General features: G+C 43.0%; 2 protein-coding genes across 6 annotated transcripts in view; both read right to left on the reverse strand.

Moving 5' to 3' along the window:
- LOC137424780 (mitochondrial 10-formyltetrahydrofolate dehydrogenase) overlaps positions 1 to 10,416 on the reverse strand; it is a 95,472-nt gene extending 85,056 nt beyond the window's left edge. The window contains exons 1-2 of one of the 5 annotated variants that reach the window (XM_078775908.1): positions 10,180 to 10,416; positions 2,518 to 2,679 (exon numbers count right to left, since the gene is read on the reverse strand). In XM_078775908.1, coding sequence (XP_078632034.1) covers positions 2,518 to 2,644 — 127 coding nt within the window. In that variant the 5' untranslated portion in view covers positions 2,645 to 2,679; positions 10,180 to 10,416. Of the gene's footprint in view, positions 1 to 2,517; positions 2,680 to 9,328; positions 9,690 to 10,179 lie in introns of those variants that run through there. The other 4 variants (XM_078775907.1, XM_078775910.1, XM_068112582.2 and 1 more) reach the window with 4 other exon arrangements.
- LOC137424777 (uncharacterized) overlaps positions 1 to 26,269 on the reverse strand; it is a 675,237-nt gene that overhangs the window by 92,758 nt on the left and 556,210 nt on the right. The window lies entirely within an intron of this gene.

Genomic DNA, 26,269 nt, shown 5'->3' on the forward strand with positions numbered 1-26,269 from the left:
CAGCATCGGTTTGATAAATAGGTAGTAAAGATGCTGAAATCGATTTGGCATATCAAACAAGAAGTGAAAAGTTTAATATCTTAGCACAACCAAAAAAAAAAAAACATGGTACTCATTTGGCAAAACTGAGAAAGAGGTAAATATTGCATTATGTTTTGATTAAAATGTCAATTCACTTGTTTATCTGGTAAGTAAGCAAATCATCAAATACAGGACATAATCAGTTGGTTAAATTCTTGGATATTCAGATGAAAAAATACTTTTTCGACGAGTCAATTCATTCAAAAATCAATGAGTAAAAGGTTCTTCAAGTGTTCCACAACTTGGTGCATCTCAAATTGGTCAATACTGTTTGTTCAATATAAGAAGGTGGTTCAAGTTCTTCCTGCACTTCCAATTATATAATGACTTTTCGTTCGAGGAAATAACTGAATTGTTTTTCCCTAGTAGTGGGAACTCTATCAGCATGTGTGTAGGAAGCTGCCATCTGATGCATTGCGGGTGGCCATATTGGAGGCGGCAAGCGGTGTATCGTGCTCTGTGGATGAGCGGTGCGAATGCGTTTTTCGTGAAGGAAAGTGCGAAGCTGGCTGAAATTCACAGAATACTTACGAGACAGTTTTTGGATGATAATCTCTCAAGAAGAAGTGTGTTTACATGGGCTAGAAAGTACAAAGATAGCAGAGACTTAGTCGATGATCTTCCACTTTTAACATGTTCTGGTGACGGCTATAACTCCTGCTAATATCCAGAGAATCGATCAACTTATCTTGAGCAATTGAACAACTTGTCATGATGTTGCAGAAGAAGTTGGAATCCGTATCAGGAGTGGAAAGTGAGTGGTCAAGTTTGGAGTAGAGCTAATACAGTGGCTCCCATGACCCACAAATTTAAAGTGTACGACATCTGTCAGGAAAGTGTTGGCTGCAATGGTTTGGGATTGCCAAGGACTGATTCTTTCTTGGCAGAGGAAGAACAATAAATGTCTTGTATTACACAGGGACCTCCTACATAACGACATTCACAATGCAATTCACAGGTGGTGCCCATGAATGCTCCCCAGTGGTGTTGCATCTGTTACATAACAATACAGGACCTCATATGACAAATGTAACCAGTGCAGATGAGGTGAGAGGTTCTAAACCATTCACCTTATGCAGCCCAGATCTGTCAACATAAGACTTTCACCTCTTTGGGACACTATGGAAACACTTTGATGGCATCAAGTTTGGTAGTGATAAGAAAATGAAGGCCAATGTCCTAAAGTGGATACGTACCCAACCCAAAGACTTCTATGATACTTGTCGTTGTTACAGATCCGTCACTGCCACCATTGTTGTTATTATATACTTGTAGGATTTTTAGTTTCAGGTAATATTATTAAGATTTGTGTGTGATATGGAGATGACTTTAGTAAAAGGTAAAAATAAATGTTTGTGAAGGAGAAAGGAAGACGTGGCAAAGAGGCCGGAAGAGAAGAGAGGAGGAGCTTGGCAGAGGAGGAGACGGCCATGAGAGAGATACAGCCGTGAATCGCATTAAGGCTGCGAGCGGACTTTTTTGATAGTGGTCGCGAATGAGTTGAGGCTTCCCGTGAAAGGGATTGCCCGCGACATCGTCCTATATTGTGATTGCAATTAAACCTGCGTCTCAGGTTTTATTAGCATGTGTGAGTTATTGTTGGAGAAAAATCAAGCGCCTCCATTACAGGCTGATACGCCATTTTGTCCTCGAAGAGACTGTCTACTTGGTGCATCTTGTTTTGTCGTTGGGATTTCCATATCGACCTCATAGTGTTGATTGCCGTTGGTTCCCATATCGACCTCTCACCTAGTAACTCCTCGTCCTCTGTCGTGCCGATACCTGCCTGTTCTCTGCATGGCTTCACCCAGCGTGGGGATCCCTGCATGGAATTTGGGGAAGGTTACATTCCACTCACACTTGGCGTGTCGTGAGTTTATTGCTTTGAGAGCATTGGGGGAATGATGGTACCATCATATGTATTGTTTATTTGATGCAAGTGATATTTTGATTGTACTTTCTTTCATAGTGTTATTATTGAGTATGTGAGAGTTCTTAATACAATTACTTGTTTTGTTCTACAATTGCATTTGTGTGGCTTCACCATGGTTTATTAGAACACTCAAAATAACAAATCTTTCTGCCGTGTTCCCTCTCGAGACTGAGGGGCACCGTAACCGGAGTTTGGGGAGGTAACACATAAAAGTCATGCAGCAGTGTTTAAATGCAACTACATTTTTGCTACATAAGAACATGTTGAGAAATCGTGAAAGTTTCAACATTTTCAGATTACTATTTATGTGAGTGCAAAGTTAAAGTACATGTAGTCCTTGAACCATCATTAGCATTAAATCTCCTTTCTGAGAAGCTCTGATATCAGGTTTGAACTCCAATTTCAGTTTTTATTGCATTAAGGCATAACGTGCACTCTTTTTCGTGTTCTCTTTTATTTATTTATTTCACCCGATTTCTACGCAGTGACCATCGTTCACTCACCTAGGGGATCTGACTTGCCATCTTTGTCAGGGATGGTGAACACACCCTTCACATCATGACCTTCAGCACGCAAACATTTGTACACTTCCAACCCAAACTGGCTCTGGCCAATCACCACAATCTTCATCTCTGCTTCACAATTTCTTCTTTGTCGTCAAATTTCTGAAAAAACAACAAAAAAAACAGGGCATTTAGCAATGCAGAGACTCGACATGGTATATAGATTGCAGTAGATCTGATAACTAGTGCAAACTGACTGATCGACTGACGAACTGACATATAACACCATTAGTCCATGACGATACCTTTTCATGCTCCCTCGGTAATGTGTGAGGCTAATAGGGGATCCACTAAATCCACGCATCCATATAAATCATGAAAAATATGTCGGTTATGGCTCTTATATAGAAAAAGTTAACCCATCTATGCATTATATTAATAAATTTGATTTTTTATAAAAAATATTTAAACGTTATTATTGATTTTAATTAATTCATATACATTTGACCGAGCAGCATAATTATCATACAAAGATAAGCCTTTATAAGGAGTAGAGATAAGAAAAGTGATACATATGGCCCTTGACAATACACAAACACAGACGCTTTGATCCAAAATGGCTGCCAGACCATGTGAGTGATGACATAACTTTATATTCTCTTAGACAATTGTTGTGTAGATCACGCTCAAGAAATTTCAAACTGATCAGACTAATCGTTGTCCCAGTCGAATTAAGACATCATAATTAAGGCACCAATGACGTCATCCTTAACACTTATTCCCCATGCAGAGTTCTTTATAATGAGGCACATTTAAATTTTTTCTTTGGAGAAATTTTGGAGATATAGAGGTGCAACGTTTTTCGATTTTTCCAAGATGGTGCCCCTACCACGTGACCTATGACGACATAATTATCACAAATTCTACAGGCAGAGGTGCTCCTATGGTAAAATTCCATGTCAATCAAACCAACGGTTGTCGAGAAAATGAATTTTAAAAATGCAGACACGCAAGCCACATGTACACCACATGTATGCAACCGAATGCCTAACCCTCTCTGGCCTAGCTCCCCATGCTCTGTCTGTGCTTTTCCCCCCCAAATATTCCTACAGGTCACACAAGATCTGCCAGCAACCCTCTTCTGGTGAAACTGCCAAAATCTAGACTCTCTGCTCACCTTCACTCTTTCCTCCCACCTCTGGAACAAACTCCCTCACTCTCTTCAATCCATCTCCTCCCTCCAGGTCTTCATAACAGCTGTTCACCACCATCTCTTATCTTCCCCTATCCAAAACCTTGATCTTTTCTACCCCCGTATAAAACACCCCAGATCCGCCTCTTTCAATCTCCAACTTCTTTGCTGTAATTCCTAGTAGTGTTCATAAGCTTTATACCGTGTACTCCTCTCCCAGCCCTCTCCCTTCAACAAATCTACCGACGTCCCTGTTCTCTTTTGTTGTTGTGCTTGTGTGCTTCCCTCTCTCTCCCTCTTGTCTCCTGCTCCCTCCATTGTATGTTTTATGTGTCTGTGCATGTTTTCATGTTTAATGTGTTAGCTCTTACATGAGCCTCGATTCTGTATACAAAATAAATAATGAAAATTAGAATTTAAAAAAACTGCTTTTCGCTTCGCAAGCGCAGGGTAAAAATCATGTCTGCAATCTCATTGCATTTGATTGGCGACAGCTACTATTCAAAGTACGCAGGAGCAAATGGCAAATGCTGGCCCATTTACAAGTATTATTGTCACACAAATCGTATGATGTTAATCATTGGTTGACTGACATGATGTAACTCAGAGCAAAACATTGTATCAATGAGAACAGCAGCTGTTCTTTGCACCAAACTATGAAACATTGGCAGAACAACTCTAATTAGTGAAACAGTACTCCAATAACATTCAAAAGGAATTTGGCCTGGATAAGTGTGCCAAGTACACATTCATATGAGGTAGATCAACAAAATCGGACAACATAAAATTGACACGAATAAAACAATAAAGGAGTTAGACAATGACACATCATACAAATAAATACCTTGGGGTAGAAGAGGGCCACCAAACATGTCACAAACAAATGCACAAAACAATTACCAAAGAATGCCTGCGTAGAACGAGGCTGATGCTGAAAACAGAACTTTCTCCAAGGAACAAAATCAAAGCCATAAACCATAAACAAAGTACAGCTGCAGAAAAATAAACTGGCCACAATCAAAAATCAACAAACTGGATATCAAAACAAGGAAACTCCTCACCATCCACAAAATGTTTCACAAAAATCAATGCATCCCGAGAATGTACCTGCCGAGACGAGGAGGAGGTAGCGGCCTGATGGAGCTCAACCAAGCGCATAGGATGACAGCTGTATGATTGGCCTAATACGTAAAAAGTTCAACAGACTACCAAATCCAATTTGTAAGCAAACAGAAATACAACAAACCAGAGAAGGTATCCCTAACCCACCTGGCAAAATATTTACAAAGACAGGTGCGAATGGAAGATGTCATACAATAAACTGAAACAACGAGTACAGCCGCAACAATAGCAAAAAATAAGAAAGAAAAATATAAAACAAAATATCAGCAGATATACACCGCCAACTGGGAAAACGATAGAGCAGGAAGGTATAAATATATAAAACTAGTACGACCAAGTACCAAGTTTGATTTGAGTGTAATACCTGTGCCAAGTTTGATTTAAATCCATTCAGCTGTTCTCAGGTTATCACATTTTTACCTGGAATGACCTATGACCTTTGACCACTTGACCCCAAATTTTAATCAGTTCAAGTTTACATCATTATACATACCTGCACCAAGTTTTAATTTAAATCCCTTCAGCTGTTCACAAGTTATCACACTTTTTACCTGACATGACTTCTGACCTTGGGAGCCCAAAATCTAATCAGTTAATCTTTACATCATTATACATACCTCTACCAAGTTTGAATCAGATCATTTCAGCCATTCTCAAGTTATACACCTATTACGGACTTTGACATTTAACCCGCAAATTATAATCAGTTAATCTTTACATCAATATACATACCTGTACCAAGTATGAATTGGAGTATTTCAGCTGTTCTCAAGTTATAGATGTATTTATGTACTTTGACCTTTGAGCTTTGCCCTCAAAATCTAATCAGTTAATCTTTATATCATTATACATACCTGTACCAAGTTTGAATTAGATCACTTCAGCCGTTCCCAAGTTATAGACATATTACAGACTTTAGCCTTTGACTTATTGACCCCAAAATCGAATCAATTCATCTTTACATTATTCTCCATAACTGTACCAAATTCGGTCAGAATCCCATCAATGGTTCACAAGTTATCGCGGAAACAGGATTTTTACCTAACATGCCCTGTGACCTTTGGCCTTTGACCTCGTGATCCCAAAATCGAATCAGTTCATCTTTACCTCATTATACATACCTGCACCAAGCTTGACTAGGATCCATTCAGCCGTTCTCAAGTTATCGCGGATACGAAAACCTATCACGGATGGATGGACAGACGGATGGACAACCTTAAAACATAATGCCTCTGGCAACTTCATCAACAGAGGCATCTATCTATAATTCCAGTAATCTCTGTGTGTTTGTTTGTACGTTTGTACGTTTGTACGTTTGTTTGTCTGTGACCGCTGTTTCTCGACAACCACGGGTCCGATATACTTTAAACTTGCCAGGTATATTGCTGGGGACCCGAGGATGTGCCTTTTCAAGGTTTCATATTAATCGGACAATTACTTACCGAGCTATGTCCAAAAAACGATTCAACCAATCAGAGAGCAGCGAGCTATCGCGTGTGCCGAACGTGGCGGACACACTCTGCCTCGGATGGCACATTTGAGAGCGTATTCATTTATTTCACGTTTGCAAACTATGTTGGCGCTATGTTGGCGTTAAACTATGTTTTAAAACTAATAAAAACCCCGGGGGGATTGTCACTGTACTCGCAAGCCGTTCGCCGTTCGCTTTGGCGTTGCGAATGAACCAAAACATTTCATGCACCAAACCATTTCATGTAAAGCGTTCGCCGTTCGCTTTGGCGTTGCGAATGGACCAAAACATTTCATGAACCAAACCATTTCATGTAAATAGAGGGGGGGATATAATTTTAGATATAGATATAGTACGGGCATGCCCGAGTAATAATAATAATAATAAAATAGAAAAAATAAAGAGTTGGACAGATTGGGAGTAGACAAAGAAGGCTCTTCGAAATGGCTAAAAACAGGTCAGCTCAACTGTGATGGATAACGAATCGTTATACGAGTAAATGCCCAAGACCAAGGACACTGCACCAATGGCTTTAAGAAAATGGTGGGACTGAGTCAATGATACAAGTGTGGTTCTGCAAGGTAGAAACAGAAAGTATGAGTCACCTCCTATCAGGATGTAAAAAAAACAAACAAAAAAAACCTCATGTTGGAGCAGCTGTACACCCAAAGGCACAACAAGGAATGTCGAGTAATCCGCTGCCACATCTGAAAAAGTCTCAATATCCCAGTTCCATAAAAGTCATGGAAACATGAACCAAAAGCAATCACTGAAAACAGGGACACAAGGACATGTATGACCTAATGATCCAATCAAGCGTGAACATAGAAGACAAAGCATTGCGACCAGATATAGCACTGAGGTACAAAAAAGAAGAGAAGGCATTGCTAATTGAGGCTGAGGTGTCAGTCCCCAGCAATTTTAGCCTAAACGCGCAAATCAAGAAAATGACCAAAAAACAAGTCCTCAAAAATGAAGTGAAAAGATCCTGGAAGATGAAGAGTGACACAATTGTACCAGTGATTATTGGATGTCATCGATGCCTTCATTTTAACGTCATAATTCGACAATTACGCAACGCTTAGACCGATCAATTTGAAACTTGTGGAGCGGGATCTACGCAACAATTATATTGGAGAATGTAAATGTATGACGTCATCGGTCACATGGTCTGGCAGCCATATTGGATCAAACAAAAAACCCTTAAAAAAACAGAAGAGTTGGCTCACACCTAGTCAACTGAGTAGGGGAAGAATTCTATGTATGAATTCTACAGGACCATGTAGTTCTTCTGAGTGCTTTCTCGGTTGGTTCTCTTGTTTTCTATTCTATAGAGATGCAGTCTTTCCCCGACTGGTATCAACCTCATCTCTGCTATTTTGTTGGCCAACTCTTCTTCCAGTCATCATCATCGTCTTTTTCTTCTACTCTACTTTGTTGTTCTCCCTAGTCTTCATGTTCTTTATCATCCCTTCTGTCTCTGTTGGTGTCAAATGATTTAGGTCAGCAGGTGAGACTTGTTCCTTCTCTCGTGGTAGGTAGGTCTGCATCATTTCTTTCTGTTGTGTGTGAGCAGCATTTCCGAGCCAGTTGGTTTTGTGCATTTGAACACGATGGTAGAACCGTCACGTTTAGCACAACAATGAAGGTTGCTGGTCCTATGCTGTACTGAAAATGCCCTGAGGGACACTACTGGTCTACGCTGTACTGAAAATGCCCTGAGGGCCATTACTGGTCCTATGCTGGACTGAAAATGCCCTGAGGGCCATTACTGGTCCTATGCTGTACTGAAAGTGCCCTGAGGGCCATTACTGGTCCTATGCTGTACTGAAAGTGCCCTGAGGGCCACTAAATGGTAGGCCCATGGCTGCATGGTTGGGGTATCAATTTGACATTTGGACAGGGTGCCAGCACCGCGGGATATTTCATGTCCACCAGCAATGAATCCTAACAGATGAATCCCAACCAGACTAACACAACAACGTTGGGCCAACGTCAGCACCGTCGTTGGGCCAACGTCAGCACCGTCGTTGGGCTAACGTCAGCACCGTCGTTGGGCCAACGGTGTTGTGTTAGCTGTGAAGCCTATCATCCCATCTGATCCATGTGAGGAATCAGATCCAGATGAGATAACTGTAATTGCAACATCCTATCGGACCATATAGTATTTGACAAGTCTTACTACACTTTTTCTTCTTTGACGACAACAATTATTCCCACGTTATTGTGGGGTTGGTTTGTGGGGGGCGGTGGGGGTGGGGGGGTGGGGAGAAGGGGAGGGGAGGAAGCTTGGCACAAGTCTTACACGAACTGGTTGGCCAAGCCTGCCATTCGGATAAGGTTATGGCACAATTTGTTGATAGGATGGCAGAATAGATAAGATGGCAGAATTTGTTCCTGATGACAGCGATAACTCTCCTACTATTCATGAAGGACACCGTGGGACCTATAACGTCCATTAACGAATGTGAAACACCAGGATGGCAGTTTATACCTATGTCAGGATTCGAAGTCAGGCTAGATAGTTTGGAGGCGAGTGTGCGAACCTCCAAGTCACCGCACAGTATCTAGTGCCACATGTAAATCTGTATTGGGTACATTCAGACTTCACGCAAAGAAGGTGCTCGCACGCACCTTTGCACCTCTTCTAAGACTCCTCGCAGGACACGTCACACAAACTTCATTTTGGGGGGAAATTAATTGATTGCACGAAACACAATTCCGTTTGGGAAGTCGAGCGACCTTCGGATTGCTAAACCCGGATTAAAACGGTGGATCTCAACACGATACTGGAGACGGTTAAAAATAAACATCTTCATATTAAATGGGGGTCAAAGGAGGGCAAAAAGCTTCTTTCGTGTGACGTAACATTTTAGTCTTCGTTCCTCATTCCCCGACCCGCAGCGAGCAATCTGACACCAGGAGGCTACAAAAAGAAAAATAACTTGGCTGGAAAACTACAAACACAAAAAAAATTAAAGTTTATAAAAGTTAAACTTTTAAAAGTTAACAAGAAAGTTTCGCACGGGCACAAGTCGTGTGCAGACGGGCTTAGGAGAGGTAGCACCAAATCCCATGTTGTAGGTCAACACCGTTACTGGACCCCAACTCACCAGCTGTACCAGGAGCAACACACCCAGGAAAAGCAGTCGATCAAACAGCGGAAAACGAGATCGCTTCAGCTTTTGTGGAATTGAAATGGACCCATAGGGGGAATGTTCGAGCTTCAGTCCCGACCTGGTAGGACGAGGCGAGGGGAGGAACCCGAGCCTGGAGTGTTTACCACTGCTGATCCTTTTTTCATTCCCTTCCGCAGGATCGTAAATGAAAGTTCACGGCGGTCAGGGCTTCGCAAAACAAATGGGTTACGTCGATGTAATGGGGCGTGGCCTGGTGGGGAGCTCATCATCAATATCCCACGTGACGGGGCGTGGCCTTGCGTCAATTCAAACGTGACCTTGGAAAAGTGACAGCTCCATTAAAAAAATCTCCAACACATAAACCAATCACATTGATGGGAAGTAACCATAAAATAGATCATTACTCGCAAAATCGAAGATGTTTCAAGTATATTGGTTGGTCTTGTGCGTTATTCTGTCTGTGTCTGTCTGTCTGTTTGTTTGTCTGTCAATCGCCTTCAGGTCACAATAATTTTAAACCGATCTTCACGAACCTTCACCAGATGGTAGACTTGGTCATAAGGAAGTAGCCTATTGAGTTTGAGGTCAAAGGTCATCTTAAGGTCAATGAAATGTTTTAAAACATAAAAATAAAATAAATGTAAAAAATGAAATAAAATAAAAAATGTAAAAATAAAAAAATTAAATGTTGAAAAATAAAAAAAACATTTTTCAACATTCTTCCTTTTGTTTTGCACCTTGTGATCTCTCCTGTTGTCGTCTCCCCTTTAGATCTCTCCTTTCGTCCTTTATATCCAAAGTCGAGGCTCATGGAAGAGCTCGAGCATGAGAATCACAAAGAGTAAATCAGCAACGACAAATGATGGCAAGGCGAAGAGGTACTCAAACTAGGCTCTTTCAGATCCTGAGATCACAAATGCTGCATTGTGGCGGACACGAAAGCCCACTGGCGTGGTGACATCATTCCGCGCACCAAGTGGGCGGCGGCTACGCCCGAGGGGTAGGCGTGGCCTGAGGATATACACGGGGCGCGCAGCCCGGAGCGCGCTTGTGTTACAGTGAGCTCCTGAAATAAAGACGCTTATAAGTTACCGCTTGTCCGCTTCCTCCTTGCTCGCAAGCAGCGCGCGTTACGCCGCGCTTTAGCATCATCAATTTTGAATGCCAGCTTTGCAGATTAATAATCTCAAAAAGTATTCATCAAGACATAAACACCCAGCATAACCTTCATACTAATACTTCATACTTCATTTACAGTCAGGTCAGTCTCTTGACTGCCACTGCTAACATGTAACCCAGTGCCACCTGCCGCATGGTCGGAAAATCGGCGACTAAACCGACAACCCTCACTGGCTTGCCAGTGGAGAGGGTGACAGACAGTGACACCCTGCAGGACTAAAAACCATACCTGTTAAAGGGGGGATGAGCTCCCTTCGGGAGCCAATGGCCATCCAGTAAGGACATTGTTTCTCCAAAAAAACCACCCATCCGGTTGGACCGGGTTTTTTTTCGGTAAAACCGGTTTTTAGTTTTTTTTTAAGGCTTTTAGGGTCTTCGGGGTCTCAAAGGGTCTTAAAGGGTGTTAGGAGTCTTCAGGGATATTAGGGATCATAATAATAGAAGGGCCATAGGGATCTTTGTGATCTTCGGGTCCTAAAGGATCTTTGAGTCTGAAGGGTCTTAAGGGTGGTTGGGGTCTCAAAGCATCTTTGGGACCTTAGGGCTCTTGATGGTCTTAAGGTTATTTGGGGTCTTATGGGTCTTCGGGTTCTTACAAGTTATAAGGGTCTTGGGGTCTTCAAAGGTCTAAGGGGTCGCAGCAGTCCAAAGGGTCGAAAGGTGGTACATTCCAATAGTACGTAATTAATAGACGGATGTGTGGTGAGTGTGCCACTGATGTTCAAGCATTACGTAAATAATCTATCTAAATATCTATAAAGCTCAGTTGACTTTTTGCTCCACCAAATAACAGTGAAACGGAGTTGAGTAAAGGGGTGAAAATTCTACAGATGCTGTGATAAATAACTAACTCTGTCGGTTTGAATGTTTGAAAGAGAATAGACGTCTGGATCAATTTTTGAATTAAATTTAAATCCCTATTTATATATATTGTTGCGAATATGGAATTTGGCCTCCATATCCGCTTGTAAATATTCCCCTATTTCCCCAATACTCCCCAACTATCCCCAATCCCCCATTCCCTAGTCCCATTGTCTGTAAACAACACTCTGTAGAACCGACCTTCCCCTTTTTCCCCCATTAAATGTCGTGCCCAGGTCCACCGCATCTCACGTAGACAACTATAGGACATCTTGCTAGTTATTCTTAGTCGATGTCAGTTAAGGACTCGTTTCCATTAATTCTGACTCTTCGTTGCACCAGAATGTGATTATATGGCACCAGTAGTGAGTTTAGGACCTTCCCAAGCCTCCTCCCGTCTTCTTCCCCAAACAACAACAACAACAACAACTACAACTACAACAACAATTACAACAACAACGACGCTGCGCGGGGGAGTGTGCGTCATCACACCGGCTCGGTTAGCCGCCATTGACAAGGCGCTCCGGACCATGCGCTCCACGGGGTTACCACGAAGGGGCTCCTTGTCAGCTCCTCGTCAAGGGCGGAGCCGGTAACCCCCCCGCACGCACCCAATGAGAAGCGACGTGCCGATTCCATCTGGGGCGGAGCTAACGAGCCGAGGGCGTGTCACTCCCCGCCGGATATACGAAGCGACTCACCGGACGTGACGTCAGATGCGCCCCCAGCTTGAAGAAGAGCAAGTCACTACCTCGAGCGCTGTGAGACCTCCCGCATCTCTGGACCGGACCGAGTCGATTCTGTCCCTGAGCCCAGGTGCACCTGGAGCCATCGATCCTGCCTTTCCTAGCCATCAATCCCCGTGTGAGTCAGCCTTTTGTCCCGTTTATCTGTCGTCTGTTGGGGTTAATATAAGATTGTGTCTAAGTGCTTGTCTTTCTATGTTGTACCTCTCGTCCCTGTAATCTGACCTTCCGAATGAATATAATCTCCTCCGGAGGTCTTGAGAACCGTATCCATGGTGTCGTGTCATTTTAATCCCAGCCGTGTGTCTTTTCCTTCATTGATCTAGCGTAGCGCGATTAGTCAACGTTCGGGTATAATCGGGTAACTTGTGCAGACGTGGTCATACCAAACCGCTCGGTAAATAACATCTAAGCCACGTCTGTAACAATATATTTCTCTAGAATGCAAGCAATCTCTGTGTGTCTGTGTGTCTGTCTGTGTGTATGTCTGTGATCGCTGTTTCTCAACAACCACTGGTCCGATCTAAGTGAAACTTGCCAGGTATATTGCTGGGGACCTGACGATGTGCCTTTTCAAGGTTTGCTCTTAATCGGACAAGTGGTTCCCAAGTTATGGCCATTTATTTAGCAAACACATACGTTTTGTACGTGAACGAAGGAACGGCGAAGGACGAGAGCGAAGACCGAAGGAACGATGAAAGTTTTAATACTTACTGTCCATATACTTAGTCTATATTAATGCCGGCGAAGCCGGTGTTGTCAATAAATGCGTACGTATTATGTCGAAAACCAGATTATGCCTTGGCTTGAGAATTCCGAAGCTCAATGGAGGCCACCATCTTGCGGATGCGGAAGTATGCATAACAAATTGGAAAACGTTCAATAGGAGTTTCTTTCACCCGTCTTTGTTTGATTCACAATCTTATGCACCTCCAATTTATTATTAAAATACTTTAAGACCAACCTCGGCCCGCACGGGCCTGGTTATCTTCAGCGAAAATCGTCACCAAACACCGGAACCAATGAGATTCGAGCATTTGAAAAAATATTTCTAAAACCAAATCACTCAATGGAGGCCGCCATCTTGCGGATGCGGAAGTATGCATAACAAATTGGAAAACGTTCAATAGGAGTTTGTTTCACCCGTCTTTGTTTGATTCACAATCTAATGCACCTCTAATTTGTAATTAAAATACGTTAAAACCAACCTCGTTATCTTCAACGAAAATCGTCACCAAACACCGGAACCAATGAGATTCGAGCATTTGAAAAATATTTTTAAAAAGCTTACTACGCATTTCGGACGCTGAAAACGGCGTCAATATTCTAAAATTGACGAAGAATTATTTTTTAGAAATCTCGCGGTCGGAGGGGATAGTTTTTCACGGCCGGAAATATCCGAAGTTGAGACGGAATTCACCGAATTAATCAAGAAGAATGAATGAATATTGAATGAACTAGTGAATGAATGAACATTCACCGAATTAATCAAGAAGGAAATTTTAATAAATTTTAATCTCATCCAGAATGCAAATGGTGTCATTTTGAACTAGTTACGGTACCGACTACACCTACCTACTACAAACTACCTAACCTACTGATGCCATAGTGATGGGTAAAATAGTGGCAAGAAGCTTTGGCTTCGCCGGCTCATTGCGGCTTTGCAGTCGGGTACTAGTAGCCGGCAAAGCCGGTGTTGTCAATAAACGCGTACGTATTATGTCGAAAACCAGATTATGCCTTGGCTTGAGAATTTCGAAGCTCAATGGAGGCCGCCATCTTGCGGATGCGGAAGTATGCATAACAAATTGAAAAACGTTCAATAGGAGTTTTTTTCACCCGTCTTTGTTTGATTTACAATCTTATGCACCTCCAATGTATTATTAAAATACATTAAGACCAACCTCGGCCCGCACGGGCCTGGTTATCTTCAACGAAAAGCGTCACCAAACACCGGAACCAATGAGATTCGAGCATTTGAAAAAATATTTCTGAAACCAAATCACGCAATCTTCCAGATGCGGAAGTTTGCATAAAACAATTGCGAAAAAGTTCAGTAGGAGTTTGTTTCACCCGTCTTTCTTTGATTCACAATCTAATGCACCTCTAATTTGTAATTAAAATACGTTAAGACCAACCTCGTTATCTTCAACGAAAATCGTCACCAAACACCGGAACCAATGAGATTCGAGCATTTGAAAAATATTTTTTAAAAGCTTATTACGCGTTTCGGAGGGTGAAAACGGCGTCAAATATTCTAAAATTGACGAAGAATTATTTTTTAGAAATCTCGCGGCCGTAGGGGATAGTTTTTCACGGCCAGAATTACGGTATAAGCGGTTTACATAAAGAAAGAAAGCTCGGTTTGATTAACGACAGTCACACATTGCCGTTGAAACGGCGCTATCGTCTGATCTGTCGGCGCTGATCTTACTACAAGCTAACTTCTTCTGGTGGAGGAAGCTGCCGTGCCCGGAGAGAACCAGCCCTGACAGCGACTGAAGTTAGAAGACTACAGACATACTGTGAAAACGTATGTTAAGCCCAGTTAAAATTTCTTAAAATAGGCCCGAAGCTAGCACATCTATAGTTATTTCCTTAAGCTTCTTGTGACATTTATTGTATGTAGGTATTGGGGAGGACTGTCTGCTCTTCTCTTTTACCAAGTCTTACCAGGTACGGTACCTACACCGACCTACTATCAACTACCTAAGCTACTGATGCCATCGTGATGGGTAAAATAGTGGCAAAAGACTTTGGCTTCGCCGGCTCATTGCGGCTTTGCAGTCGGGTACTAGTTGATTGATTGTAGTTAAACACAATGCCCCAATCCATTCGTCGTCTACGACAGCAAAGGAACAAAACTGCGCATATGGTCAGGTTTACTATGTTTTTTCGTTCAAAATCATGGTCGATTAGCAAACATATACATTTTTGGAAACGTTATTGCATGGAAAATCTGAAAATCAATGTTTACATTTGCCAATTCCGACCAATTCGATTCGACCAATTCGACCAATCGACCAATTACATTCGACCAATTCGACCATTCGACCAATCGCTTCGATCGACCATTCGACCATTCGATCGATTCGATTCGATTCGATTCATCGAATTCGATTCGATCGACCATTCGACCAATTCGATTTGCCAATCAATTTGACCGACCTTTGCTTGTGTGGAACGGACTGTGAAAACGATGCGGACTATATTGTCGGATACGACACACAGGACAGTGATGACGAACTCTAAATGGCATATTCTGTAATCGTGTATGTTTGATGCCATTGACTGCCTGTGTATATTTTGTCATTGACTGCCTGTGTAGATGTGAAGTTATACTGACTGCATGTGTATATATGATTTTGCTGACTGCCTGTGTATGTTTGGTGATATGAATTATTGTGACACATTTTGATGTTATTAACTGCCTGTACAAAATGATAACATGTATTCGATTATGCAACTTATCGCGAATATAAAGACAGTATTTTGCAATTCAAAACCTTTGATTCGTGTCTTACCATTCCCCATAGCACTAATTTGATACTTTCATTGGATTCCTTGTCCCTGAAAATATAGGTTTAGTATATTTTAAAAAGTTTTTAGGGTAATTAGAGGCAGAAATAGAACAAAATATGTATTTTACAGTGGCCATTTTGAAAATCCAAAATGGCCGCCATACAGGTATCTCTCCAAATGTGAACATTGATTTTTAGTTTCCTTATGCTATAACCTTTCCAAAAATGTATAGGTTTGCTAATCTACCATGATTTTGAACGAAATATAATTTATTGACATAGTGAACCTGACTAATCGTGCACGCGCAATGGAATCTGACGAAGCACGAGCTGCTCCCCTGACACGCGACGCTACGCGCGTGACGAGGCGTCGTGCAGCTGAAACGGATGAAGAACGAGCTGCTCGCTCTTTGTGCTTTTCCTTGCGATGAAATTGCAAAATATGTTGGCGCTAATTGAAGAATTGGCCATTAAAACTAATTTGCGATTACTCGTAACTGCGATATGCGAACTTCCGGACAGTGAGGCCTTATTTTTGGTACGTACGTCAACGTACGTATGTCCACGTACTTACCTCCACGCACGTACGGGCACGCACTAGTATAGAAAACGCGAGTTGTCTGTGTGTGTCCGCGTTTTATTCAGAGATGGCTGAACGGATCTTCGTCAACCTTTCAGAGGTTCATCAGTGCGTGCATGGGGGTGTTCTCGGCAGGACAAAATCGGCAGGACAAATCGTTCGATTGTGCCGAAGCCTTTTAAAATTAATGACAGTTATATACAAGTACACATTCGCATAAATAAATACAAAACAATCACCAGACATTTGAATACAAATAAATCAAACTATTCCGGAAGTGTACGAATTTGATAGTACAGCTTCTTCTTATTCCTGATCGGCATCACACTTAACTCAGAAACGTGAGCCACATTCACCCATCATACATGAACCCACTTCCTCTCCTGTCTCCCCCACCTCCTCTCCCCTTCCCCCACCTCCTCTCCCCTTCCCCCTTCTCCCCCCTGCCCCCTCTCCTCCCCTGCCCCCTCTCCCCCTTCCCCCCTCTCCCCCCTGCCCCCTCGCCTCCCCCCTGCCCCTCTCCCCCCCTGCCCCCCTCTCCTCCCCCCTTCCCCCCTCTCCTCCCCCCTTCCCCCCTCTCCTCCCCCCTTCCCCCCTCTCCTCCCCCCTTCCCCCCTCTCCTCCCCCCTTCTCCCCCTGCCCCCCTCTCCTCCCCCTGCCCCCTCTCCCCCCTGCCCCTCTCCTGCCCCCCTCTCCTCCCCCCCTCTCCTCCCCCCCTCTCCTCCCCCCCTCTCCTACCCCCTCCCCCCCTCTCCTCCCCCCCTCTCCTCCCCCCTTCTCCCCCCCTCTCCTCCCCCCTTCTCCCTCCCCTCTCCTCCCCCCTTCTCCCCCCCTCTCCTCCCCCCTTCTCCCCCCCCTCTCCTCCCCCCTTCTCCCCCCCCTCTCCTCCCCCTTCTCCCCCCCTCTCCTCCCCCCTTCTCCCCCCCTCTCCTCCCCCCTCTCCTCCCCCCTTCTCCTCCCCCCCTCTCCTCCCCCCCCTCTCCTCCCCCCCTCTCCTCCCCCCCTCTCCTCCCCCCCTCTCCTCCCCCCCTCTCCTCCCCCCCCTCTCCTCCCCCCCTCTCCTCCCCCCTTCTCCCCCCCCTCTCCTCCCCCCTTCTCCCCCCCTCTCCTCCCCCCTTCTCCCCCCCCTCTCCTCCCCCCTTCTCCCCCCCCTCTCCTCCCCCCTTCTCCCCCCCCTCTCCTCCCCCCTTCTCCCCCCCCTCTCCTCCCCCCTTCTCCCCCCTCTCCTCCCCCCTTCTCCCCCCCCTCTCCTCCCCCCTTCTCCCCCCCCTCTCCTCCCCCCTTCTCCCCCCGCCCCCTTCTCCCCCTGCCCCCCTCTCCTCCCCCTTCTCCCCCTGCCCCCCTTCTCCCCCTGCCCCCCTCTCCTCCCCCTTCTCCCCTCTCCTCCCCCTTCTCCCCCTGCCCCCTCTCCCCCCCTTCTCCCCTGCCCCCCTTCTCCCCCCCTGCCCCCTCTCCCCCCCTGCCCCCCTCTCCTCCCCCCCTGCCCCCCTCTCCTCCCTTCTGCCCCCTCCCCAATCCCCTTCCCCAATCTCCTTCCCCAATCCCCTTCCCTTCCCCCCCCCAGGGGTCGTGTCCTTGATCTTGGGCATTTATTAGAATTAATTAATCATTAATTAATGATTCGTTCGCTTATGACTGGCGAAGAGGGTGGAAGGCGTGGCCTGCAGGATGGGCGGAGCTTATGACACCAAAATCGCGTCACAAATTTTGAAGAGTGCCCGTTTTATTATTGCCATGGCAACAATTTGTGTATCAACATTCAGACTCGGTTCTGTGTGTGTGTATGTTCAGTTCAATTGAACCTGTTGTCGTGGTCGGTGGTGCTACACGGAGCGCGATCTTTATTTCTTCATTCGACGTGGATTTTGAGAATTTTGACTTCCTTTGGCGAATGTGAGTTTCAATTTCTCTGAAACAAAGCAAATCAAATCGACCAAATGTATTTCTAACAAGCGCTGAGCATTGATTAGAGCCAAACTTGTGGTTTTTGTGATTCGGCTGAAGAATCGATTTCACGAATTGTTTATTTATTTGTTTATCAGTCTCGCTCCAAACGGGATGCGAGAATATTGCAGTGTGTGTGTGTGTGTGTGTGTTCATTCGTGTGTGTGTGTGTGTGTGTGTGTGTGTGTTCATTCGTGTGTGTGTGTGTGTGTGTGTGTGCGCGCATTCGTGTGTGTGTGTGTGTGTGTGTGTGTGTGTGTGCGCGCATTCGTGTGTGTGTGTTCATTCGTGTGTGTGTGTTCATTCGTGTGTGTGTGTGTGTGTGTGCATTCGTGTGTGTGTGTGTGTGTGTGTTCATTCGTGTGTGTGTGTGTGTGTGTGTGCATTCGTGTGTGTGTGTGTGTGTGTGCATTCGTGTGTGTGTGTGTGCGCATTCGTGTGTGTGTGTGTGTGTGTGTGTGTGTGTGTGTGTGTGTGTGTGTGTGTGTGTGTGTGTGTGTGTGTGTGTGTGTGTGTGTGTGTGTGTGTGTGTGTGTGTGTGTGTGTGTGTGTGTGAATAAAAGAGAGAGATAGAATTGTGAGGAACAGAAATGAAAAAACGAGATGTGTGTGTGTGTGTGTGTGTGTGTGTGTGTGTGTGTGTGTGTGTGTGTGTGTGTGTGTGTGTGTGTGTGTGTGTGTGTGTGTGTGTTATCTCTTATGCCGGGTTCAGAGGGTGGAATAGAACCTCCCAGGACCCAAAGTATCCACCTCCTCTTCAGTAAGGCATCACGGTTCATGGACCAAACTGTTCAACTTTTTCAGAGTTTTGTCCCAAGTTCTCTTTCCAGGATCGTCACCGAACCCCGGATTGCATCCAGTTGTAGTTCATTTGTGGTAATATTCCCGGGGATGGGTGTTTTTTTTTTTTTTTTTTTTTTTTTTTTTTTTTTTTTTTTGTATACAGAGTCGAGGCTCGTGAAAGAGCTAACATTTATCAAACAAACAAATCAAACAAACAAGTAAACAAAGTATGTAAAAATGGGAGCGGTCGAAAAGATGGGGAGAGAAGGGGAGGAAGCACACAAACACAACATTTGAGGGTAGGGACATCGGGAGATGTGTGGGAGGCAGAGGGCCTGGGGGGAGGCAGGATAGGTATAAAACGCAAGGACACCAAGGACTTCCCGGAAAGAAGACAAAAGTCACCTCAAAAAAGTGGATTTGGGGTGAAATTAGCGGGGGTAGAAAAGATCAAGGTTTTGGATTGGGGAAGATAAGAGATGGTGGTGAACAGCCGTTTTAAAGACCTGGTCTCAACACCTTTCTTCTTCAATTTCTCAACACCTTTCTTCTTCAATTTCTCAACACCTTTCTCCTTCAATTCCTCAACACCTTTCTCCTTCAATTCCTCAACACCTTTCTTCTTCAATTTCTCAACACCTTTCTCCTTCAATTCCTCAACACCTTTCTCCTTCAATTCCTCAACACCTTTCTCCTTCAATTCCTCAACACCTTTCTTCTTCAATTTCTCAACACCTTTCTCCTTCAATTCCTCAACACCTTTCTCCTTCAATTCCTCAACACCTTTCTCCTTCAATTCCTCAACACCTTTCTCCTTCAATTCCTCAACACCTTTCTCCTTCAATTCCTCAACACCTTTCTCCTTCAATTCCTCAACACCTTTCTCCTTCAATTCCTCAACACCTTTCTCCTTCAATTCCTCAACACCTTTCTCCTTCAATTCCTCAACACCTTTCTCCTTCAATTCCTCAACACCTTTCTCCTTCAATTCCTCAACACCTTTCTTCTTCAATTTCTCAACACCTTTCTCCTTCAATTCCTCAACACCTTTCTCCTTCAATTCCTCAACACCTTTCTCCTTCAATTCCTCAACACCTTTCTTCTTCAATTTCTCAACACCTTTCTCCTTCAATTCCTCAACACCTTTCTTCTTCAAGTCCTCAACCTGCTCCCAGCCCCAAGTCTTTGAACCCCTTCCGCAACCCAAGTCCTGAAACTCCCTCTCCTAGCTCTCTGCCCCTCACCACAACTCTCTGTCCTTGCCCCCCCCCATTCTTCCTCAAGCCCTGCAACCCCCTTTCCCCCAAAACCTCAACTCCCTTTCCCAACTCGTTCCCTTCTGCCCCCCACTCCAAAGTCCAACTCTTTGTGCTGCAATTCCCCTTTCTTCTTGAAGTGCTCAACTTGGAGTTGATGCGGTTGTTTCATATGTAGCCTGTGGCTGCTGGTTGCATCAATTTGTGGAAGCATGGTTATTTGTCCATCTGAGGGATGTCACTCACATTGATGAATCACCCAGTCGGCGAAACACCTGGATGACAATTTATAGCTGGGTCTAGATTGGAACCCTGGCTCGACAGGTTGGAGGTGAGTTGCATACCTGGAGGAGTCTAGTCCATTCGACCAGGCCAGAATAGAGAAAGTGTGAAAAGAGACAAAATTGAAAGTAATCGTGGCTTTAATCACTTTTTTTTTAGGAAGACATGGAGGAAAAACAAAACAAGACGAAGATGACGAAGAAGAAGAACAAGAAGACAAAAGGCAAAGGAGAAAAACCTTCAGTGTGGAAAAGAGTTAAAAACTTTTTCCACAAACTGAAGGCAAAGAAAGTGCCGAATCAGACCTGCAAAGGGTTAAACAATCGCGCATTGTGAGTACATTGCTGCTTACCGTACTCGTATGCTAATAATGCACATGCAATATGCTAATAGGTATGTCTTCAGACAACATGCTAAAACACTCGGAAGAAATTACCAGCCGATGAATTTACACCATCAGTGTCCTCGGGCATGTACCCCTTATTCACACGTGTCCTCAGGCATGTACCCCTTATTCACACGTGCTTCTTGGACATAAACATAATTATTATGCAAAAATTGCACTCTTTTGGACTGCTTTTGTTTAGGACTAATTGTCATGTCACACCTAAACAGTAAGTCCCATTTGGACGTGTGTGGTATCAAAATGTGCGCAAGACCCTCGAGAAAAATGTCATCAGAGGAGAATTCGAAATCCCCCAGTGGTTGCGAAAAAATTGGTCTGCGATGGTCTAGTCAAGAAGTGAGCATGCTGCTCGGGTTTGTTCATTTTTCACCCTTCATCACCCAAACGCAAAAATATATCTTCATGTCCCCTGTCCCCCCCCCCCCCTCCCCCACACAAAAAATTATGTATAACCCCTCCCCCCCCCCCCCCCCCCACCCCACTCACATTCCAGTGGAATTAGATGGCGGTACTGATGGATTTATTCAATGTGGTGTTCATAGAGCACAGATGTGATGCGCCCAATGGCTCCTCCTGTATCCGAGCTCCTTGCAATATCTGGGCTCATATCACGTGTTATTGTTTACAGGTTTGAGCAGAACCAATTGTTGCAGACGTTAAATGAACAGTTGGAGCAGCAGAAGCAATTGTTGCAGACGGAAAAAGAACAGTTGGAGATACAGGTGAGAAATTCCTACTGTGCATTTTCTTGTTGTTACCAATCTTGAATTGTCCTCTTTGAATAAACACCACAGTTCCCATGAGTACGTACATCCTTTCTTATTACATGTTGTTCATATTCATTCTCGCCACACATCAACTTTAAACTAAAATTCCCTTATTACCTCCGCCGGATTCAGACGGTAGACGGAGGTTATGTTTCATTCCTGTCTATCTATAGAAGTCTGTCTCTGAGCAGGATGTTTCAAAAAGTTGTGGACTGGTGGTTGCGTTGGTTTTGTGACGAGCATTTTTTTTGGTTCAGGTCCGGATCCAGATCTGGCCCATCAGTGGGATACATTATGTAAACCGTTCACCTGGCGGAGGTATGCGCTCTACCGAGTGCCATACTCTAGTATTGGTATTTGTTTCGACCTGCAAGTACAGTTTTCTCGTGTAGAATCGGAATAAAAATGCCATATTGGTGAAGCATTCACATCAGGCATACTTTACTTGTGTAAACTATACAATACTTGTATATACTTGTATATGTTGTGTAAATATTGTGTGTAAATATTGTGTTTAATATTGTATATATTGTGTAAAGTATAGTATACTATACTTATATATTGTGTAAACTATACTATACTTGTATATTATACTTGTATATATTGTGTAAATATTGTGTAAAGTGTAAATATTGTGTGTAAATATTGTGTGTAATATTGTATATATTGTGTAAAGTTTATCATACTATACTTGTATGTTGTGTAAAGTATAGTATACTGTACTTATATATTGTGTAAACTATACTATACTTGTATATTATACTTGTATATATTGTGTAAATATTGTGTAAAGTGTAAATATTGTGTGTAATATTGTATATATTGTGTAAAGTTGAACATACTATACTTGCATGTTGTGTAAAGTATAGTATACTGTACTTATATATTGTGTAAACTATACCATACTTGTATATTATACTTGTATATATTGTGTAAATATTGTGTAAAGTGTAAATATTGTGTGTAATGTTGTATATAGTGTAAAGTATATCATACTATACTTGTATATTGTGTAAAGTATAGTATACTGTACTTGTATATTGTGTAAACTATACTATACTTGTATACAGTCATGTGAAAAAGTAAGTACACCCCATGTAAAGTTTTGACTTTTTCGACATATTTCAACATACAGCTATTTCATCTTCATTTCAACAATATTTATAGATAAAGGTGATATAATATAACAAATATCATGAAACATTTACATTTTGTAGTCAATTGTATAATTTAAATAAACATAAATGCAAATTTCGCATGTGGAAAAAGTAAGTACACCCTTGGCTCTAATAGGTGGTATTGCCCCCTTTGGCAGAAACAACCTCAAGGAGGCATTTCTTATAACTGTCTACCAGTCTCTGACATCGACTGGGAGAAATTTTTGCCCACTCCTCCATGCAGAATTATTTCAGCTGTGCGATGTTTGAGGGGTTTCTTGGATGCACAGCTCGTTTAAAATCCCCCCACAACATATCGATGGGATTTAGGTCCGGGCTTTGATTTGGCCATTCCAGAGCCCTCCATTTCTTTCTTTTCAGCCATTCCTTGGTGGATTCACTGGTATGTTGAGGGTCATTGTCATGTTGCAAGGTCCACCTTCGGTTGAGCTTCAACTTTCCGACAGATGGCCTCACATTATCCTCAAGCACCCTCTGGTACAATGAAGAATTCATAGTGGATTCTACGATGGTGAGCTGCCCAGGCCCTGATGCAGCACAGCTGCCCCAAACCATAATATTTCCACAACCATGCTTTACAGTTGGTATCAGGTTCTTGTGGTCAAATGCTGTCTTTGGTTTTCGCCAAATATGTCTTCTGGTACTGTGGCCAAATAGCTCTACCTTTGACTCATCTGTCCAGAGCACATTGTTCCAGAAGTGCTGGTCTTTGCCTAGGTGTTCATTGCCAAACTTTAGTCTTGCCCTGATGTTCTTTCTGAACAGCAAAGGTTTCCTCCTGGCATACCTCCCATGTAGATCAAATTTGTGCAGCCTCTTTCCAATGGTAGACTCGTGCACTTTGACATCAACAGTGGCAACAGCTACCTGTAGGTCCCGTGATGACATTCTGGGAGTTCTTAGAGACTTATTTCAGCATCTTGCGGTCTGCTCTCGGGCTGAACTTGCTGGGGCGGCCTGGCCTGAACAAGTTGGCAGTTTTTTGGAATCTTCTCCACTTGTAGATGATCTTCCGTACAGTCGAATGATTGATTTCAAATTGTTTGGAGATCTTTTTAAATCCCTTCCCAGACTCGTAGGCATCTATAACCTTCTCTCTGAAGGCCTCAGAGAGCTGATTTGATCTAGGCATGGTGACGCTGCACACTTAAACAACAAAGAGCAAACCAAACTAAATGTCTGAGGTTTAAATAAGACAGGTTCCTCCAAGATCCTCTCTAATGATGTTCTAATCATTTGCACCTGAGCTGGTGCACCTGATTCTAATTTGTGTAATGTGTGTATTCCAGGATAAATTTGATGTTAGGTTAATACCGAGGAGGTTTATTGAATCGCATGGTGTAATTGTGGAGCTTTCAAAGGAGATTGGAGAGTTGAGAGGAGTTTTACAGAGAGATAGGAAGGAATTGCGTATTTTATTATGATCATGCTTGATGGAAGGTCAGTGATGCCTAACAACAGGTCAAAGCAAATTTATAATGTGATTACTGATATATTGTGGCCATGAACCTTTCTGGAAAACATTTTTATGCAGACATCCATTAAATTTTCATCCTCATGATCAACTGCATAGATTGTCTTAACTCCCTCCCTCCATGCCTTTCTCTTTTCATTTATCAGAGCAACAAGGCTCGTGAGTGTCTCCAGAACTACCACGATGAAGAAGTACAGAAGTACTTAAAGCAACTGGAAAATGAGATGGAGATTGGAAAATGCCGAGACCAGCAGTTAATACTTGCTGGGGAAGCTATTGACCAGCACCGTTTGGATTATGCAGAGGAACAGGAAAGGATCCGCATAATCATTGCTCAAGTGAGTTCTTCAACGAAACTACATGTTTATTTCTTAAAACTTCACTGTCTTTAACTTAAAACTTAAATAACTAAATATTTCATAGAACACCTTCGCCTGTGCAGTCTTGAGAAAACAAGGACTTGGGAAGTGTCTGCGAGCAGCAAATTTGATTGCTTGAGATGATCTAAAATGGCGTAAAATTTTCTCCAAATACTGCTAAACGGAAGGTGTTTGAAAGTACCACGAAGGCAATTTATGTTCTACAATGTTAAAGTACATAATTAAATCGAAATAAAACAAAGATTGTTTAAAGGTCTAAAAGGTTTTCTAAAAAAAAATCTTGTTTTCGGAAGTTCACCACTGTTGATGCAGCTTCTTTTACAACGCCTATTTAACATGTTACATTAGTTCTTCGTGCCAGTTATTTGTCCTAAGGATGTCCCTAACAACATCAGGTTTACTGTTTCAAATAATTTTCAGTTTTGTTTGACTGTTGGACAGGCTGAGTGACTAGAAAAAAGAATTACCTCGTTCCTCTGCCAAATTCAGAGCCCAAGTACTTCTAAACTACAGATTCATGTTCTGATTCGTGTTCTACAATGTTCAAAATATCGTATATAATTGAAATTAAGTCGTTCTTCGATAAAAAATACTGTTGTCTGTAGGACTGTAGAGAGAAAGGACAGAGTGAACCAATTGCTTAACCCACATATTTGCTTCGCATTTGTGGGGTAATCATATTACTAAACTATATGGTATTCATAGAATACTTGCCCTGTGCAGTCAACTTGGTGTGAGCCAACACTTTTATTTTTGAACGGTTCTATTTTTTTGATCCAATATGGCTGCCAGACCACGTGAGCGATGACATCATAAATTTAAATTCTCTAAATAATGGTTGCATAGATCATGCTCAATAAATTTCAAACTGATCAGACTAAGCATTGTCCCTGTCAAATTATGACGTCATAATTATGGCACCAATGACGTCATTGTTAACAGCACCTATTCCCCATATGGCTGACACGGCACACACTTTACTTTGCTGAAATGCAAACACAAATGTTATATTTTCGTCAAAAATCGTCGGAATTTCGCCAAATATGTTTTGGTCGTGTGTTAATATACCTCAGTGATTGACAAATCTGAAATCAGAATTTTACTTGAGGTCAAAATGAACCCGTGAGATCGCTCCGTACTTTGCCAGCTTGTCATGTGCATGTGATAATTAATTCCATGCCCACTGTAGAAGACTCTTCTTCTTCATGCAATAACAACTTCTAGCTTCCAAACTGTACATCCAATCATCTTGAAATTTTGCAAACTTGTTACACTTCATTACCTCTACTATAATATAAAGTTTCACGTCGACCAATGAAGCGGTTCAAGAGTTATAAATTTTTTAACATTTTCGTTTAATTACTTATATCTGCCAAACCACGTCACCTATCGCAAATTCCAAAAGGTCATTTTAGTAGACTGATATGCTGAACACATCTGGGAAGTTTCCCCTCGATAGGATCAAAAATG

This window comes from Myxine glutinosa, chromosome 4 (assembly GCF_964187855.1).
Source record: "Myxine glutinosa chromosome 4, kmMyxGlut1.1, whole genome shotgun sequence".
NCBI classification, from domain to species: Eukaryota; Metazoa; Chordata; class Myxini; order Myxiniformes; family Myxinidae; genus Myxine; species Myxine glutinosa.